Consider the following 20,544-nt stretch of genomic DNA (forward strand, 5'->3'; position numbering starts at 1 on the left):
ACATTGCTAGAGTGTATCAGAGAGTTGATTCATTCAATTTTTATAAAATGGTAAAATGGTAACATTTGTGGTTCTTAACTCAGAATTATTCCCAAGAGGACTCATTAAAATATGCTTCTTAGTCTGAGATGAACTCTGCAACTGTATGCATTTTTCTGACAAATTTAATCTCCTTTATACCATCCTATGATCCCTCCCTTAACAAAGGGGTCAGCAGAGTGGGAAAGCTCCATTATTGTTGAGCATCAGACTACTAATCTAGTATGAAGGCATGCTGAATTTTATTTTTTTTTTTGCAATTTGTTATACTATTTAATTAAGGAAGTCTATGGTATCTTGTGGTGATAATGAAAAATGTTAATGTCTGATATAATTAACCTGTTACACTGACTTCCTGAGTACATTTGAAACGAGTTTCTTTGTATCATTTTCTTTGAGATGTCAGGGTCTGTACACTGTAGGAAGTTCTGTGGGCCAGTTCCTGTGAAGCATTGGTGAGGCTTCTTTTCCTAATTTCCTGCAACAGTGGTTGCAGGAACAGTGACAACAGTGGTCAAAACAAAATGGATGCAAGGAACAATAATATTAATAACAATAATCAGCATAGCACCTTGCAGTAAAAATTAGAAATTTATAGTAATACCTTGAAGATTAAAACTTGGAAAAAACTGTTTTTCTTGACAGCTTCAGTAACTAGCTTCCTGTCAGTTCTGGCATGGTATCCTAATACTTTACTCCGGACGTGGTGCCTTGTGCTTCACAGCCTAACACTCATGACAAATATGCAGCTTAATGGTAAGTTTGTTTGGTTGGTTTTCTTATGTTGACAGTTTTAGAGATGTACAAATGAATGTTGCTTCCATCAGAAGACTTCCAGAACATTCCTTCTGTCATATGCATGCTTTTGTTCTCCATTAACTTCGGGCTTTTCAAGAGTGAGCTCCTTGAATTGCTTGTACCATGGGAAACAGAAACCCTTATGGTAAAAGAAAATGTCATTTATAAGTAAGTCATCAGTATCTTCCAAAAAACATTTTAGGACTAGCTAATGATCTCTGGGAATTAGTTTTGTAGTAGGAGAAGAAGTAGCAGAGAGGAGTGATTAAGTTGCTGTGAATGAGATTGAAGTTTTTCTGACAGAGTAGGAATATTTTTGTAAATATGCAGGCACCAGTCACTGCTTATATTAAGCTATCTGAAAATAAGCCCCCAGCAGCTGAATCTATTAAAATAGAAATCCAGCCATTTCATTTCCCTATGCATACCAGAAATATCTCACATTCTCTATATTGCTCCATAACACACTAGAAATAATCTCACTTTGTGAATGAGATTTTGCCACAACGCTGATGGAAATTAAATGAAGTAGTTTTTAAATATTGCCTATGAATCTTTTTTTCATATTTGCCATTTCAAGTAATTGACTTTAAGATGCACTTTGTTCGCAAAATTTTTACTTTCTATGATGTTATTTAGAATTCAGTCTCACAAAAATCTGCTGAAATTTTTGCCATCAGATGAAGAAGTAGAGCAAAAAACCAATGAAAAAGACTTAGGCACAAACTGAGACTTCACTCTTATTCATAGTATTTGAGAATAGATCATGGCCTGATTTTTGGAATAACTGCCTTAATTAACAAGCACACGTACTGTCAACTCTTGAGTCAGTCACACCTTATCAGAAGGGATGATCACATTCAGACCTATGTGTGAATGTCCCTGTAACTCCCCCAGGGTGCAGTTGTACACCTGAGCCAGTTGTGAAAAGGAGAACATTGGCGTGATGGCATTGATCAGAAAGCATTGTCCCACTTCCACAGGATCTGTTTCATACTGGGCTTTTTTCAGGCTTTGAACTGATTCAGTATACTAGTGCTGCAAGAGTAAGGCTTCACATTTAGTAAAGCTCATTTGTTTGATCGCTGAAGGGTGTATTTTGATTCAAGTTCCAGTCTTCAGAGTTCTTATCTGTTAAGCTCCCTACAGTTTTATTCTGAGAAGTCTTTGCATGTGCCAAGAACAAAAATACTATGATTGTTTACAGGATAACAGAACACTTGGTCTCTGTCTGACAAACTAAAAAATGCACTAGAGCCTTATTGAAGTGTTGGACTAACAAAAAAAGACAAATCAAAATGTCTGTATCTGTTGCACCTGCAAAATTAATCTTGATTTTCAGGAATACTGCCTTAGCAAGCTTGGAACACTGATTAGATGGTTTTGGGACTTTGTATCTGTACTTACTGGAAAACTCAAAATTGTGGTCCTGAGTAAGCAGTTTTTGGTACCTGATTTAGCTGACAATATTTCTACGTCATGAAATAAATATAAGGGTTTTGCACTAAAATTACTTGATTTACATTTAATGTTCAAGATTACACACGTAATTTTTATGTCTTTATTTTTAAGCTGGTCCAAGCAGTGCCATTGGAGCTCAGGAAAGTACTGCCCAATTGTTGGTGTCAGATCCCAACCTTATTCATGTGTTAGTGAAATTTCTTTCTGGCACTAACCCTCATGGAACAAATCAACACAGTCCACAGGTAATGAGCAACTAAAATAAGAGAAACTTCTTGCAATAGGATTTCAAGACACTTGACAGAAATAAGTGTTCATTCACAATGTATTATATCCTTGTCTTGTTTCTTCTTCTAGTTATAGACTTAGTTGGTTCTGATGAGCAGCCATAGGGAAGTTCATGTTGTTGATACACTCTCAGTAGTGCTGGTATTTTTTCACAGCTCTCTGGAGCCTTGCCACAGGGAGAGGATGCCATATGTGAATGAAGTGTTCCATTCAGTTACTTTCCCAAAGTCTTGTTGGGTTGGGATAAAAATGCCAATGAAGATTAAGTTTTAATAGCTAAGAATTCCTGAACTTAAAATTATACTTCATTTTCTTCCTGTTTCTGAATTCATGTGGTATCTGCTGCCTCTCCTAATTTCAATTAATGTTTTCTTGTTTTTTTGCCATCTTTGAAATATCTGCGAATAGTGTTTTAAAAAAAGCCCAAGTGAACTTAACTGTAGCTAGTATTTGCCAGGAGTCTCAGTTTGAGAGACAGAAAACACCTGGTAGTTCCACGGGGTTTTCTTCCAGCAAATTTTTGAGAAAATACATAGTCATTTCCAGAACTTGAACACTGCATAGTGCCATTAAAGTACTTACTTAAGTATGTACTTTGTGAAAAAACATTCAGATTAGCACAGAAGTGGATTCTGTATGGACTACAGTTTGCATTACTGAAAAGAGAGTCTCAAGCTGAAACAAAGACAAAGAACTGAATTTCTTGCTTTTGACTCGTGATTAATAATAGAAAAATACATAATATAAATGGATACAGATTAGTTTGTAAAGATGCTGTAAAAAATTTCAAAAAGCAAGTTAAGCTATGAAATACTTTCCTGTTCTTAGAAGATGTAAATGTTCTTGAAGACATTTTAGTTGTATATAATTCTTCCTAAAATGTCTTTTCTTCTAGGTTGGGCCAACAGCAACACAAGCTATGCAAGAATTTCTTACTCGATTACAGGTGCACCTCTCTTCAACTTGTCCTCAGATGTTCAGTGAATTTTTATTGAAGTTAATACATATACTTTCAACAGAAAGGTAAATCTTACATGTTTGTTTTTCTTTCATGCCCTCCTTTTCTTTAAAATCTGTGTAATTGTGAATCACACCTCAGATGTTTATCTGCCATGTCAGTGGAAATCATCATTGTTGCTGCAGCACGAGCAGCAGGACCTGGGCTGCTCCTGGCACATGGAAAAGTGCATCTGGAATCCACACACATCTGTCTGTGTGAGGGAGTGTCAATAGAGGCACTAAAATATTGGAATGATTTTATTTAAAGCTTGGTGAAGTAATTCCTTTTGTTGATGAGCTTACCTATTTAAAAAACTATTCTGAGAGGTTTGAATTAATGAAAGATTCGAGAAACTCATAGTTTCTGGAATAGAAAAATAGTAAAAATAGTACAGATGTCTTTTTTCACATGGTAGGATGAATTGTGAGATTGCATCATTCTATTTATGCAATATGCATTTTTACTGCTTTATCTTTGGTGGGTTCTTTTTCTCTCCACATGACAGTGGAAAACACCCTCTGTCCCACTCTCCTGGGGCCTATTGATGCTCACTAGTGTAGAGAAGTGCCTCTGGCCAGGAGAGAGAGAAGAGCTTGTGGCTCATCTTGCACAGTTCTGCTTCCTCAAGGCAAAGCTGATGGGCACAAGAGTCTGTCTCAGTGGTACACTGGAAATAAGGCAATTGCTTTGTCTGAAGTACACTAGAAAGCATTTCTTTCTGGTATTAATGTTCTGCTCATCTCCAGACAAAGGCTTCCCATAATTAGGGATGAGTTTCCTCCGTTCTGCATTCCCAGTAGGTGGCACTGGTGTTATCTGTTCTCTAATCTTACAGAAAATGGTTTCTGCCTTCTCCAAGAGATTTTACCTTTGTAACTTAAATTATAGGAGTGGTGTTTACCAAGTTCTATAGATGATCAGTGATTTCTATGAGACATGTCATAATACAATAAAATCATTAATTCACAGTGAATCTTGGAGTGTGTGTCTGCATGCCAGCATTTGTTTAAAATAAGGTATTGAGACCACTGAAAGGGTAGTTTTTGAAACGTGTTAAGGTTTTTTGTGAAATGCCATGAAATGGAAGCAAAGCACCAGGAAGGGATTTACATGGTTATTTCAAAGAACACAGATAATTATGGAACTGTACTGTGTCTGATCATAAGATTAGTTGTAAAGAAAAGCATTGTTTTACTGTTAGAATGACTTAAATTGCAAATATTTTTTCAGAGCTGTTTCTATAAACTGTTTTGTTCTGTATTTAATTTTAAAAGTTCAGTTAAGATTAATCAATGGGAAGAAGAAAATCCATCATGATTTCCCGTTAGCAACTAAATAATCCTCATGATATTAAAGTATTATGTGACTGCTTTCCATGAGGTTTTCTTGCAAATGTTGGAAACTTTTCACCAAGAACTGAACAGGACTGTTCAGCCTGTATGTAGACTGTTCCAAGTATTTACTTACAAAATTACCTGAATTACAAAACAAAAGATGAATCCTAGCCTTTTTCAAAGCTAACCTCTTAATCCTTACTAGTATCAGGAAGGTAGTGGCATGAGTAGGTTCTGCAGGCTGTTTAATGACCAGTATATTAAAAAATTACAGAAACTTGATGCAGGTGGAAGATTAGATTTTGCTTCCACATGCATTTCTGGAAATAGCTGGATTTTTATTTATTGGAAGTTTGGTGTGCTTTTGAATCCCTAAAAAATCAAGGAAAAAGACCGCACTCAAACTCCTAAACCTGTATAACTTGTAATATCTCTCTTTCTTCCTCTTTTTTTTCTTTTGTTTCTTTCAGGGGTGCTTTCCAGACAGGCCAGGGACCATTGGATGCTCAAGTGAAACTCTTGGAATTCACCCTGGAACAGAATTTTGAAGTTGTATCAGTCAGCACTATTTCTGCAGTGATTGAGTCCATAACCTTTCTTGTGCATCATTACATTACGTGTTCGGACAAAGTGATGTCTCGCAGTGGCTCAGACAGCTCTGTGGGTGCTCGAGCCTGTTTTGGAGGGCTTTTTGCCAACATTATCCGTCCAGGTGATGCCAAAGCAGTTTGTGGAGAAATGACAAGGGATCAGCTCATGTTTGATTTATTAAAACTGATCAACATTTTAGTTCAACTGCCGCTTTCCAGTAACCGAGAATACAGTGCCCGTGTTCCAGTAGCAAGCAGCACTACAGACAGTGTGTCTGATGAGGAGAAGGTCTCAGGAGGCAAAGATGGCAATGGAAGCAACCCTAATACTCAAGGATCAACTGCATACGTGGCAGACTTGGTGTTGGCCAACCAGCAAATTATGAGCCAGATTTTGTCTGCCCTTGGCCAGTGTAACAGCAGTGCTATGGCCATGATTATTGGTAGGTATTTTCTGAGTAACGTGCAAGGTCTCTTGGGTGGTGAAATGTTTAAAACTTCTGCAATCTCATAAGCTGCGTGTAGATGTGAAAGAATGCGTTACAGAAGTGACAGGAAAAAAGAGAGAAAAAGCTAAAGGGGAACAGATGCATGAACAAAGCCCCTAACAGGAGGTGGGAGACAGTAATTGAAACCAAACAGGAATGTGTTTGACATTTGAATTTGCTGAATCTCAGAATGCTTAATGTTAAAGGACCTCTGGAGATTGTCTAGTCCAGCCTTCCTGCACAAACTCAGAGCCACCTCAATTGAGAGCAGGTTGCTCAGTACCTTGGTTCAGTTGGGTTTTTAACTGAACTCCACAGCTGCTGGGGGCAACCTGTTATAATGTTCAATCATTCTTAAAGTAGAAAAGCCTTTTTCCTATGTTTAAGTGGAATTTCCTGCATTTCAGCCTGTGGCCATCAAATGCCTCTATGCATTAGGATGAATTAGGATGAGTCTTCTTACAAGACACCTTACCTCAGTTGCTTGCTGGACTGGATGATTTTCCTTTTTTAAATCACTTTTGGAAAATAATGATTACAATCATGTCCCTTTCATAGAGTACCTAAACTATTCCTCTGTTTTATCAGAAATTGCATTAACATCATGTTCTAGGAGTTGCAGTCATATATTTGTGGGTGGGATCTTCCTCTATGAACTGAGGGAGATGATGATACTTAGAAATCAAAGCTGCTGTTTGTCAGACATTTATCTGAGGTGCATTTTCTCAGAGTCTACCTGTCTTTGTGACTTACTTGTGTGCTGTGATGGTAGCATAAGAATTTATTTGCACAAGTTAAACCACTGGCTGAAAGACCATGGATTTCTGCATGTGCTGAGCATTTTGCAGGAGGATAGACAAAGACCTGCACTCCATTTCAGGTGTAATAGTTGTAAGATTTTGTTCTCTTTATACTCATTTTCTTACTTTGAAGCAAGTTGCTCTGGCCTTTTCTGTTCTGCCTCTTTTAAGAAGATAGAAAACTTAACCAGTCCTATTATCAGGACACAGTTACTTGTTCAGTGAGCCCTCATGAATATTAGACCAGTGGTTTATTACAGCATGAAAGCAATTGAGGAAGAGATAGTTATCTCTAGTAGTCAAATTAAACAGGAAGCAGAATTTGACAAGCCTGCATTGTGCTGTTGGAACCTTCCTGAAATTAATTCCAGAGCATCTCCTCCATCACTTTGGGTAGTTGGAGTCATATTGCAAATGCACTTGTGAACACTGAAAGTAGTTTGTTCTGGGTGTGTGTTTCTTTGGAGTGAAATTCAGATATTCTTCTCAACTTTGATGTCTTTCTAAACCACTGACTTTTCTCTGGCAGTTGTTTTAAGGACAGGCTGCATTTTTTAAGGACAGGTTGGAAAGAAAGTTTTTTCAAAATGTTTTTCATTGAAATTAGGCTTCTGGGCCACCTGATCCCTTCAATGAATTGTTCTTCCAAAGGGTTTTTAATTCAGGTTATTGAAAATAATCTGTCCATGTATTTTGGGAATATGTAACACAGCTATTTGTGGGTTTAGTTCCTTCAAGAAAAACTATATTAAGTTCTCTCCCGACAAGTTCTGTGAAAAAAAAAACCATTTTGCGAGACTGCAGCCAGGGTTACAGAGGATCTGAAAATCAGTTATGAGCATATAGTAATAAATATGTAATAACTAATGCAGTATGGAAAGGTGCTACCAGGATAGGTAAACAAGAAGATGTCTGCAAATGTTACTGATAGGTAGTGGCTCTGGTGTCAAAATTTATGCCAATAGTGTTAATTTACTACATCTGGCAAGCCAGCTCGTCAGGATCCAGGATGGCCCTGAGTAATTCACTTTAAAATTTAAACATTTTTCATTCTTTTTTTCCTTTTATGACCATTGTGTCTATTTCATTAGGGTTTTATGTTTTGTAAATGGCAAACTGTGCAAATCGTGCCAGTAACAGTATTCACCTCCTATCCTATTTTGTCCTTAGCTGAAGGTCCTCCCTCACAGCAAATCCAGCTCACTTGACTTCAGCTGTATTATTCATTCCATTTAACTTTTCTTGGCTGGACAGAGGCTGGGTCTTAGGACTGCTTTATCTGTTGCTCTGCATGCATTGCTTATCGATATTTGCTTCCTTGACAGTTTAAAAATGGCCAAACACCTGGCAGTTCTCTTGCCAGAAGGTTTAAGACATGCTCCAAAGATCACTTGAGCACATTGATCTTTATTATTATTTGTTCATATAGCTTCAGTTTCTCTGAATGGGACAGGATTATTCTGTGGTTGTCTTACATTTAAGACCACTTTTAACAGCTCTTCCAGATCACAGTTATATCATTGTAAGACAGTTGTATTTATGGAAGTACTCTCTTCCATGGGAAGACTATTGTTTTGCTTACTGTCTGTAATCTCAGCAATGTGTAGTCAATATTGCTGCTAATTGATATTCAGAAAATTGTCCTGAATAAATCCTGAGCTTTAATAGTGAGAAACAGAATGCCAGGAGAGGTATTTCTGATAGAAATATATGTGTTAAATATTTGGGGAGGTTTTGGGCAGCACAAGGGCACTTTATTATTATCAGGAAAAAGATCTTAAATGTCAGTTGCTTCTTGCTAGGAGTGATTCCAATCCTTGTAGTTACCCTGTTTCCTTCACTAATTACACTCATTTTTATGGTCTGATTTGATTTAAATTTCCTGACTTCCTGGGTCAAGTCTTCCTATTTATACATATCTGGGAGCACTAATTGCAAGTCATATGATCCTGAAAACCGGTCCATTTTTACTTAGTAAAATCCATGTGAACATTTGAATATTCTTGAGTTCTCTTATGTGCTATTAATGGTTTGTTAGGTCTCAGTTTGTGATCTTTGAACTGTCTGCTTTTGTTTAGGTGCAAGTGGCTTACATCTGACTAAACATGAGAACTTTCATGGTGGCTTAGATGCAATATCAGTTGGAGATGGGTTATTCACTATCCTGACAACACTTAGTAAGAAAGCAACAACAGTTCAAGTGATGCTTCAGCCTATTCTTACCTACATGGCCTGTGGGTACATGGGAAGGCAGGTAAGTTCCCTGAGGCTTGCTGTGCTTCAAGGTAGTTGACTCTGTAATCAGTAATAAGGTCAGAAAACTAAAGTATTGCCATGTAAAAGAAATGTTAACAGTTTTACAGCCTCACTTCATTTGGGTGCTGAAGTTAGGAAGCCTCTCTCTGTTGGCTATGGTAGAGATCTCTAAGAACATTTTGACATTCCTGTAAATGTTTCTGACAAAAGGCTTAAAGATGGAACAGATATTTTATTATGTGCAAGTGAGAAGCACATTTATTGTGGCTATTTTAATGCTCACTACTCATATTTCTGAGAAGATACTCACCCCCTGAGTTTGAGCTTTTCCATACCCCAAAGACTTTTCCTGTGTAAGGAATTGTACCATGTGGAACATGGCATTGTATATGGTGGCAGAGAGATTAGCTGTGGTGGCATTTCTTCTCTAGTAGTTTTGCCGACTAAAAGAGGAGGCTGAGAGCTGTTACTTGAATTTCTACTGTACTAATTTTGTATGAAACCATGTATTTCTTAATTGATGTTCTTCTAGGGTTCTCTTGCCACATGTCAGTTATCTGAGCCACTGCTCTGGTTCATTTTACGAGTGTTGGATACAAGTGAAGCACTGAAGGCTTTCCATGATATGGGTAAGAATGTCTTTTCTTTAGCCATATCAAATAAAGAGTTTGATTTAGATCTTTTTGGCACTTAAAGAGTACATATATGTGTTGACATGTATTATTAAACAGGCCTTTGCTTGTGTGGAATCTGTTGTGCACTCCTGAGCAGTATTTTTTTTCTCTGTGCCCACATTATACACAGGTGGTGTTCAACTTATCTGTAACAACATGGTAACAAGCACAAGAGCTATTGTTAACACAGCAAGAAGCATGGTTTCAACTATAATGAAATTCCTGGATTCTGGTCCCACCAAAGCGACAGACAGCAGTTTGAAAGCCAGAGTGCTCGCTTCTGAGCCTGATAATGCAGAAGGAATTCACAATTTTGCACCTTTGGGTGAGTAATGCTTCTTTTTCTTAGATTAATATCTACTAGTCATTTCAATGTGTATCAAGTTCTTAACAAGAAGTAATACAATAGTGTCAAATGTTCCAATACTACTAAATCCTCTTTTGAGAGGGGTTGCTGGTGTTTCAAGGTAAGTCCCCTCCACCAGAGGTAATAAGACCTCATGTGGACAGGGGAGAGAAGGAGAGGGAGTGAACTGTGTCTAATTAATACATCAAGGTGAGCCCCTTTCTCCTTCCCTGGGTCAGGGGATGCCTGGTTCCAGCCCACCATCTGCCTTAGACATAATGAGACTCAGTAACTTCTCTCAAGGCCCATCAATTTTGGTGGAGTTTGTACAGAATCATGGCATGGTGGGATGATAGTGAATGAGCCTGAGCTCTGTGAAGCTGGAGCTGATATTGCTAATGATGCTCTCATATCTACTTCTGACTGCTCTCATGTGATCTGCACAAGCATTTGTTAGAATTTCAGTGCTGTTCTGATATCAATACAATGGCTGCCAGTTAACTAAAATATGTGTGTGTTAAGAGGTAGTGGTACTGCAATATCTTACAAAGGCTTTCCTTTTCAGTACTAGTGTCTTTGTTTTCTGTTGCTGCCCACTAGCCTGGTACAGCCCTTGAATGCATTCATACAGTTTGTCTCACTGACCAAAGGGGATTAATCTTAAAATTTCTGGAGAGATTGTTAAATGAGAAAGCAGTCCATTCAGTCCTGGGATTCAGATTTAAGAGTGTCAAAAAGAATGGCATTGTGAAAGACAATAAAAAGAGGTTTATTTGGTAGAATAAGGACCACTGGAAATCTTCGATTTTGCTCTTCACAAATTTCTGAATGGTAAATTTAGGAATCCTGCACATGTTCATTCTTTTTTACTTTAAACAAAAAAAATCCTAAGCATGTGTAGTGGTAGGTTCTTGCCTACCTTATCTTCCAGCTTACTGGAAGTGCTGCAGTTCTTGATATTCTGCCATGAGGGCATCTCTCTTAATGTTTAACTTTCAGTCAGGAGTGTGCTTTTAAAATTAACCTTCTGGTTACCCTCACTTAGTACATTCTAATTCCCATCATTTGATAGTCTATGTAGTACATTCTGATTCTCATCATGTGGTTATTCTCTGAGATGGGCTCAATTCATTTTGGGATGAAAGTTTATCAATATCCAGCTGCTGCTAGACATTTAGTTGTGGGGTCAGGCTGTAGCTACTTTACAGTAAAACACCCCAAGTACCTGGAGTTTGGAACAGCTCAAATCTGGTCTTGTATGCCGTATAACCTGCTAAAGAAGACAGCCTACATCTTCCTTCATCATTCTTAACTTATGCTAGGAGTAGAAAAAGAAGCAGCAACTGTGGTCAGGATTTTTTTTATTCTGACAGGTTTTTTTTTTTTAGGAAAGGGTTTTCATGTGAAAGCTGTTTAAAGAAAAAGGGTTGCAGAAGTTGGTTTTCAAGTAATTTATGTTATTTTAGTATTTAAAATGTGTTAACTGTAAATTAACTGAATTCAAGTTCTAAGCATTGCTGTTTAACCTGCACCTTTCTATTTGGTTTGATTTTGTCATGTACTCTTGAGAGTAAGTTTAGAATTTTGGCAGCAGTTTTCCCCTAGCAAATTTCAAGGATATACATATGCATGTGGGTATGTCAGCTGCCTATTTAAAACAGCTCAGAGTAAAAGAAAAGTAACTGGGCAGTGAGCATTAAATATGGGATATTACTGATAAAGCAGAAGAGATTAAACAGGAACAAAAAAGGTATTTTCCACAGTTCAGGTTGTAAATTAATCTAGGTTTTATTAATAAACATTAATAATCAGTGTTAATGGTGCTGTTTTGAAGGTTCAATCACCTCAAGCAGCCCCACTGCTCAGCCTGCTGAAGTGCTGCTGCAGGCTACTCCTCCCCACAGACGGGCTCGCTCTGCTGCATGGTCATACATATTTTTACCTGAGGAAGCTTGGTGTGACCTCACCATTCACCTGCCTGCAGCTGTGCTGCTCAAGGAGATCCACATCCAGCCTCACCTGGCCTCTCTGGCAAGTAAGTAGATTCACTGATGTTGATGCCAGTTGAAAAATTTGATGGTTGGGATACAATACAAAGAGTGTAATCAGAGGAACTAAAGCTGTGAAGTTGTTTGAGTAATATAAGTTTGTAAAATAAGTAAAAAGCTTGTAAAAATATAAGTTTGTAAAATAAGTTTGAAAAGCTTGCAAATTCTGCTTTCCTTGAGAACAGAAGTCCCTGCCTCTGCTTGTTTTCTAGTGTAGTAGATGTCATGTGCCATTCTTGTTAAATATGTCAAAAAAACTTTGTCATGCTCACCAAAACCCAGTGAGAAAGTGATATTGGTCAAGGCTCTTCAGGCAAAATGCTTGTGTATGGTAGTTGGGAAAAAGCATGAGATTTTCAGCTCTTGCTGTTGTAACCCTGATGGGGAGAAACAGTGTTTACAGTGACAGGACTATTCTTTCTCTGAAGTCTTTGAAATAAACTGAATGTACCATATATCAAAATGCTTGTGCTTTTTGACATGTACCGTCTCCCAGGTCAAGTTCTCCAGCTGCAGTTCTGTAGTAGTGTCTGCCTGAGACCATTTCAGTCATTCTGTTTTCTGAATTTTAAGTGTTAACCGTGTAGCCATGATGAAGACAAACTGGTACAGATTTTAAAATAGTGTTAAACCTTCTTGTCTTACTCTGTAGCTTGCCCTTCATCAGTGTCTGTTGAAATAAGCGCAGATGGTGTCAATATGTTACCTTTGTCGACTCCTGTTATCACGAGTGGTCTCACCTATATAAAAATCCAGCTGGTAAAAGCTGAAGTTGCCTCAGCTGTCTGCCTCCGTCTCCATCGTCCTCGGGATGCCAGCACCTTGGGGCTCTCTCAGATCAAACTGCTGGGCCTCACAGCCTTTGGAAACACCTCCTCTGCCACTGTCAACAACCCCTTCCTTCCCTCCGAGGACCAGGTCTCCAAAACAAGGTAAGGCTCCAGTGACAGGGGACAGTTTGTGCCAGTTCATGGTTTAGTGTTCGGGTTTTTTATGGTGTTTGCTTCTCTGAGTCAGATCTTTCAGTAGCAAACTCTTCCTCCTTTTTTTTTCCAGTATGAAGGGATGTTGATGCAGGGCGACCCCAGCGTAGGGAATAATGTGCTCTGACTCTATGATTTCAAAAGGCTGAACAAATGCTTTATTAAGCTATGTTTTATTACTCTAATACTATACTAAAGAGATACTGTACTAAAATGGTACTTAAGAGAAACCTGACCATGTCTGAGACAGTCAGGACACAGCTGTGACCCAATTGGCCAATCAGTCCAAACAACCATCACCAGAATCCAACTAACCAATCACCTTTGGTAAGCAATCTCCATAGCACATTCCCCATGTGCCAAACAACAGGCGCAGCAAGTAGAGATAAGAGTGGTTTTCTCTTCTTCTCTGAGTTTCTCACTGCCTTCCCTAGGAAAAATCCTGGGAGAGAGAACCATGTCTCTCTCTGTTCAGAGAATGTGAATACTGCATCAGGAAATAAAAGCAGTGCTTCTGCCTTCTTTAGTAGCATGCTTAGTCTGCAAATGTAAAAGGGAATGTTTTGTCCCTGCAATGGCGAGAGAATATAAAGCACAGGAAAGCATTTTGAGTTGCATTTTGTGTTTTTAATGGGTAGGCAGTTGTCAAAAAAAATGGAGTGCCAAAATACTTCTTATCCTTACAGAAGTCAACGGAGTTACATAAGTTTTGGAGCAGGAGTAGAAGTAGAACAATGCAATGTTTTGTGGAAGTCATATCTAATATTGCTGTTTGCAAACATTTCAGAAATAGGAGCTGAAGGTTCTTACAATTCTGGCATATCAGCAAGATTTCTTTTCTAAAGTGTTGATTTGGTTAGGTGGCATTTTGAGTTTCTTACTTATTTTAAAAATAGAACTAAATGAACACTTCAAGAATTTTTTTTAAGTGTCAGCATTTTCCAACTTTGAATTTAATTTACAGGATGGATTTTTGACATTTCCTGGTTTTCAAATTTAGCTTACTAAGTTGTAGAAAACTCATTAATTTTAAATATTCAATCTTTAAATCTTAATGTTTATATATTTGAAGAGCACGTGGGAAAGTTTTGAAAACCTTTCTTTTGCAGGGGAAAATTTTGAGAGCATAAGTAAATTTAGAGAACATGAATACTTTAGGTGTACATTTATAAAAGCTGTATAACTGAAATTGGTCTTTGCTCTTAAATAGCAGTGAAGAAAATTACTATAGCCAAATTATACTATATTTTTACTTAAGAAAAGGTTGTTATAAAGTCACACAAGAATAACCAGTATCTAAAGAAAGGTCAATGTATGTTCCTCATTTCTTGAAATATTTTATTGTAGCTTTCAGCTTAATGTTGTATCTCAGTAAAACAGTGATAGTAATGTGAAACATATATTCAATAAAATTGGCATAAATTTTATTTTAGACATAGCAGAGAACTTGCTCTTTTTTTATTAATGAATCCAATTGATTTAGGAGTAAGTGATTTCTAAAATGAAATTGTAAGCCTAATTTAGGATCTGTAATTAAGTTTGCATTTTTTAAAACTGTGGTAAAAGTTAGTTGTCAAAACAACCTGCTAGTTTAGAACTTGTCAGTGAAAGATGCCATTTATTTCACATACAGCTTAGATTGCCATCTTGTTCACGATTCTAGTTTAAATAGTATTGTGGTGTAAAGTCTAATAGATGTGTTGCCAAATTGATTTGATTACAATAGGTTTATTTCTCAGGATTTATTATTAAAAGAACTTCTGAACAGTTTTGTCAAAGAATGAGAGACATGAGGGAAATGTAGTAGCTAACACATTTTTACTTTCTCTGCTTATTCTATATGTATTTTAAATCAGGTTCCCTAAGGTTCACTGTAGTTTATTGTAAATATGTATGATCCTAAACATTTATAATGTCAGGGAAGTTGTGCAGGTGTATAATTTTAATGCCAACTACTGTTGCACTTTCACTCATTTGATGTAAATAAAAACAATACACAAGCAAACAAAACCCAACAAAGAAGGAAAAAAAAATGAATAAAACCCAAACCTGCCCCACACCCATCCCCATATATATAAACACCTTCCCTTTCATCCTTCCCTCAACAGGGAAGGATTTCTTCCTGTTGGAAGAAATATGTATGTGAATCAAGAAATCTTGAAAAACCTTAGTAATAAAACTTGCAGGCTCTTAACTCTTTCTGCCCACAGACCCTGCCTTTCTTATATTCTTAATCCAATGATTGCCACAGCATTACTAATGTGTATTTCATTATGGTCTTAAATTCAGTCCTTTGCTTTGCTCAGATGATGTTTGATCATGTCACAGAAGTTTTCTGCGGTACTTGTCCTGTAATCTAATACAGGTAAAAAGTAATGCAATAAAATAATACATTAGCTCATTTTTCTGTTTTCCTTTTCAGTATTGGATGGTTAAGATTATTACACCACTGCCTGACTCACATAAGTGATTTGGAAGGAATGATGGCCAGTGCTGCAGCACCCACTGCTAATCTGTTGCAGACATGTGCTGCTTTACTAATGTCCCCTTACTGTGGGATGCATTCTCCCAACATTGAGGCTGTGCTTGTGAAAATTGGGCTTCAGTCCACCAGAATTGGCCTAAAATTGATTGACATTCTTCTAAGAAACTGCTCAGCATCAGGGAGTGATCCTGCAGGTGAGTGCAGTGTATTTCTTCTCAGTTGCTGCTTAAAAGCATTGCTTGTCTAAAAGTACAAATACAGTGTATTTACACGTTGCTTTCTGGTTCTGAGCCTGGGTTGCTAGAACTTGACATTGTGCTTTGATGGGCTTCTAAGTATCACAGTCTTTGTATGTGGGTAGTCCTGCCAGGATAAAGCAGTGCTCCCAGAGTTGTTTGGTTTTTCATAATTAGAAGGGTGTTTTGAAGACAGTGTAGGATGTACAGTGTATGTTAAATGCCTCTTACTTTAGAGGCCTCTTACTGTGTCCAGATGTTTTAAAATAAAGAGTACTGCCACAAATGCTGCTAAGGAAAACAAATGCAGCAGAATTTGGGCAGCAGTAGTCTGTAAAACAGTATGAATTCTGAATACCTGAATATGCTGAATATTTTCAACATTGAAAATATTTATGTTTAGAGGTACATAATGAAGATATAATTACATTCTATGTCCCACAGTGAAGTATTGCAGAAGCTGTTCTGTTAGTGAACTGGGGATTTTGTATTTATGGTTTCATACCACTTTGCTGTTTTGTAGTTTCTAAATGAAAGAAAACAAATTCAATTTTTCCTGTTTTGAGTTTGCTACCAGAAAACACTCTCTTTAAAATGGCTTCCATCACTTCTTTTGCTATGAGTTAGTGCTTCAGCATATATTGCTCTGTTTTGCTGGAATGTTGTTAGATAGGAAAGTACTTTATGACAGAGCAGAGGATGAACATAGTGAGGAGAAGCTGAATAGGAAATAATCTGTGGAAATCTTCAACTGTAATCCCATTGATGGAAATTGGAGTCAAATAAGCTTTCATTTTAAAAAAAAGTTTGCTTCTGTAAAGCAAGAGGTTTGACAGCTCTATTGGAATTAGTCGTGTCTTTTTGGAATATGTTGAAGAATACCCTACTATGCAGACCTCTGAGTTCTGTATCTGATATATGTTGTAATGGTTTTTCATTTCATAGTCAGGATGAACATTGGACATACAAACTGTGCAGTTTTGAGACAGTGGTGTGTATAGGAATTTCATCCTTATGTTAATGGGGAAACTTAATTCAATGTTCATATTGCAATTCTGTAATAATGTCATTAGTACACTTAAAAAATATGTATGTAAGTACTTCTATTATTTCCCCTCCCCTTTTTTTTTTGAATGCGGCAAGATCTGAATAGCCCTTTACTGTTTGGAAGATTAAATGGTCTCTCTTCTGACTCCACAATAGACATTCTTTATCAGCTTGGAACAACTCAAGACCCTGGAACAAAAGATAGGTAATGCTATTTGGGTTGTCATATGGAAGCATATTCAAAAAATAACCTGCTAAACAGTGGCTTGATATTAGTTCACAAAACCAAACCTTTTTGGAATCTCATTGTTAGGAGGTAGCATGAAAGTGCAGAAATCTGAATAAGCTCTCCCAGTTTTCTGTTCTAGCTCTTTTCATCCTTTTCAGGGAATGCTCTCTTTGTCCCTCTATTTCTGCTCTTATAAATATGATAAAACTTTGAGAGAAAAGTCAGTTGAAAAACAAATAGTCAGAACTTAAATACCTGGTATATTTTCTTTTTCTGTAGAAGGTTCACATTTGGCTGTCCAAGATAAATTTTTTTTATTAATTTTTGCCCTGATTTGAGTCTTGAGAAAAAAGAGCTTGAGCTCACTCTCAAACTTTACATCAAAGAAAGAGATAAATGTGTAAATTGGATTACAAAAAACCCAGCAAGCTGATTTGACTCTGTTTCTTTGCTCATTTATAATATGCAACATCATCTTGTCTTCCAGAATTCAAGCATTGCTGAAATGGGTCAGTGATTCTGCAAGAGTTGCAGCTATGAAAAAAAGTGGCCGGGTCAGCTACATCTGTCCCAATAGCTCAACCAGAGAGTATGGGCTTCTGATGCCATCCCCTTCCCACCTGCATTGTGTGGCAGCAATTCTGTGGCATAGTTACGAATTGCTTGTAGAATACGATTTGCCAGCGTTGCTGGACAGGGAGCTCTTTGAGTAAGTAAAGCAAAGTTTAGCACCACGTTATTTTTATAATTAAATTGTTTCGTTCACGGATGTAATACAACTTGAAGGGCACTTATTGTGAAATAGTAGTGGAAAGTGAAGCTAATTGATAGAATGGATACCTAAACAAACAAATGGATACCTATCCAAACAGATCGTTTTGTAATTCTAAACTCAAAGCTGCACTTAGCATATTCCAGGTATAATTGTGTTTAAAGACCCAAAAATCTGAAATGAGACAGGAAATGCATGTGTATACTTGCATATATATAAAGGTAAGCTGGTTCATGGTCTTGTTCATGAGGTTTTTTAATGGACTGTTCTTGCTGAAATCGTTTGCAGTAATTTTCACAGTAGATATAGGTGATCTTCATTAGGATGCTGTTACAGAAGCATTATTTAGTTGTCTTAGTATCCAGTATCTATAACTGAGAGGTGGGAAGGTGGGGATGTTTTCTTGGAGTTTTCATTTCTGTTCTGGTTAGCCAGACTTGAAAGAAATGAATGCACAAAATCTGGAGTGAATCCTAAACTATGAACTTGTTTCATTTTGATGCATTCTAAAGAGAAGTTCACCCTAAACACCAAATGTATACTCTTAGGTGACTCCCAAAATGAAAATATAGGGTTTAGTATTTGCAATTTATGTTGTTTAAATGGAAGAGATAGTTAAACAAAAGAATAAGCCACATAACACTTTTTCACATTTTACAGAAAAATGGCTTTTAAATTATGGTATCTAGCATTAGTCAGGCATCTTTGATTTGTACTGTTGAATGCAGTTGCAGTTAATGAAGGGATCTTTGCACATGGTTTTGTTGTTGGTCTTAGGAAACCTTCATATTTTTCCACAACCAGTCTCCTTTAAGCATAGTCAAACATTGAAGTACTATCAAGTGTGTAAGTTATGGTTACAGGTACAAGCATGTGGAACTCTTACATGACTTCAAGCAAGACAAGTTCCAAAGACTCCTCAATGACACAGTGATGTAGATAACTTTTAATTCAAAATGAGCTTGTTCATCATGGGAATCTGTTTAGGGATTTTAAATTGCAGGTCAATTAGTCCTTTTAGCAATACACTTTAACAGAAACACATTTTAACATTTGAAAAGGAAAAGCTCTAATAAAAATAGACTTTCCAAAATGGACAGCCCAATTAGATTTATATAAAATCTATATATAAAAGTTGGTTTCACAGCTGAGTTCCTGTCTTTTGGAGGAAAGTGTGCTGTTTTCATTACAGGGAGAAATGATAGTTTGTACCTAGTTTGAGTATGCAAGTTATAATATAACCCTGTTCCCCTACCTCCTGCCAGATATAAAACTATCACTCATATAGGCCACCATCTGGAGCAAATTATAAAATATATTCTTTAATAAATATAAAAGCTTTTTTGTCAGAGTTATATGGGCAAATATTTTTTCTGATAAAAGTAACTTTTCATGTGTATTCTTCATTTTTTTGGTATTGTAACTTTTGAAATATTGTAATGGATTCTAGCTATAGCTCCAAGTTTCTCCTTCATGTGATAAATCACTTTGTTCTTGGAAATATTTTCCCATCATCCCCTTTTTCCATTCCAGTATTTTTGCTTTGGCCAATGGATGCTAATCCCATAGTTATTTTTAAATATGTATTTAGCGAAAAACCTTATTTTTCATAGAGCGTGAACTCATGCTGAAGATTTTAGCATTTGGATTGTGTTAATATGTATTTGGAAAAGAGTTAAGTGTAGCTTTATTACATGTGGACTTTTGGAAATTGTGACTGTCTTCCCAGAGTTATAGATCATTTAGCCACTGAGATGAGTTTTCTGTTGGGGAGGGATTTTATCAATCTTTGACTGTGATAAATCCAACTCTTGGTTAGACCCAGGGAGTTCCTTGAGTTCCTAGGGTGCCCTTAGACGAAACACAGAATAACATTTCCATCCAGAAGAAGGGAAAACAATCCTTGCCTTCAAATCGGAATGCAAGATACAATAATACATCCAAATTTAATTTAAAAACCTAGCATTGAATGGCATGAAGTGCATGTTCACTTCTGTCTGTAAATGGTAAGATAATGTAACATCTGTGGTGTCGAGGTACTGTGAATGCAGTTTGGAAAACTGTTTTTGTTTTAAAGTACTTCACGTACTCTGGACAAGTCTGTGTGAAGAAATTATCGTTTTACTTTACAAGTACCTGTTCTGAAATTTAAGCTGGATAACAGGAGCTAAATTAGCTTCTGCACTTAAATGGCTTAGATTAGCATTCAAGCAGATAGTACTTGGATGTGATGCCAAAGGTAGGTGGGACTTTATAATAGCTGAGGAATAATTCTGTTGTTGTGTCCTAAATTTAGGTCAAGTAAGGATAACAAGGGTGTGTTGTCCAACCAACAAGGTTGTTGCTGCTTTCATTTTTTTTGCAGCATCTTCAAGAAAATCCCTAATAAGGGAAATTTTCAAAAATTTTGAAACATGTTAAACTACTTTCAGTTCTTACAAGGAATTGACACCTTCATGTAAATTACCTTTGTCCACACACATAGGGTCATTGTGTGACCCTAACAGCTGCAGCTCGGAGAATTGACAGCACGAAGAGGTTGCAGTTGGTTAAAAGTGGATGAGATGTGTGACAACTGTTGAAAGACTGAAATCTGGTTTTTGTGTGCAGCTGGATTATATCTATTTAAAATACAGTATGATGAAAGAAATTTAAGCATACAGTTGAGAA

At 37.0% G+C, this 20,544-nt stretch overlaps 1 protein-coding gene across 5 annotated transcripts in view; it reads left to right on the plus strand.

Moving 5' to 3' along the window:
* The window catches only part of BIRC6 (baculoviral IAP repeat containing 6), a 176,950-nt gene that overhangs the window by 77,820 nt on the left and 78,586 nt on the right, over window positions 1–20,544 (plus strand). For 4 of the 5 annotated variants that reach the window (XM_071429861.1, XM_071429886.1, XM_071429869.1 and 1 more), the window contains exons 43-54: window positions 685–795; window positions 2,410–2,543; window positions 3,482–3,609; window positions 5,391–5,953; window positions 8,877–9,052; window positions 9,587–9,683; window positions 9,859–10,053; window positions 11,909–12,109; window positions 12,775–13,054; window positions 15,528–15,784; window positions 16,970–17,078; window positions 17,590–17,811. In XM_071429861.1, the coding sequence (XP_071285962.1) occupies window positions 685–795; window positions 2,410–2,543; window positions 3,482–3,609; window positions 5,391–5,953; window positions 8,877–9,052; window positions 9,587–9,683; window positions 9,859–10,053; window positions 11,909–12,109; window positions 12,775–13,054; window positions 15,528–15,784; window positions 16,970–17,078; window positions 17,590–17,811 (2,473 nt within the window). The remainder of the gene's footprint in view (window positions 1–684; window positions 796–2,409; window positions 2,544–3,481; window positions 3,610–5,390; window positions 5,954–8,876; window positions 9,053–9,586; window positions 9,684–9,858; window positions 10,054–11,908; window positions 12,110–12,774; window positions 13,055–15,527; window positions 15,785–16,969; window positions 17,079–17,589; window positions 17,812–20,544) is intronic. The other variant, XM_071429879.1, reaches the window with a different exon arrangement.

Source organism: Agelaius tricolor, unplaced genomic scaffold (genome assembly GCF_023055355.1).
Source record: "Agelaius tricolor isolate 1412-34295 unplaced genomic scaffold, bAgeTri1.0.p SCAF_1, whole genome shotgun sequence".
NCBI lineage: Eukaryota > Metazoa > Chordata > Aves > Passeriformes > Icteridae > Agelaius > Agelaius tricolor.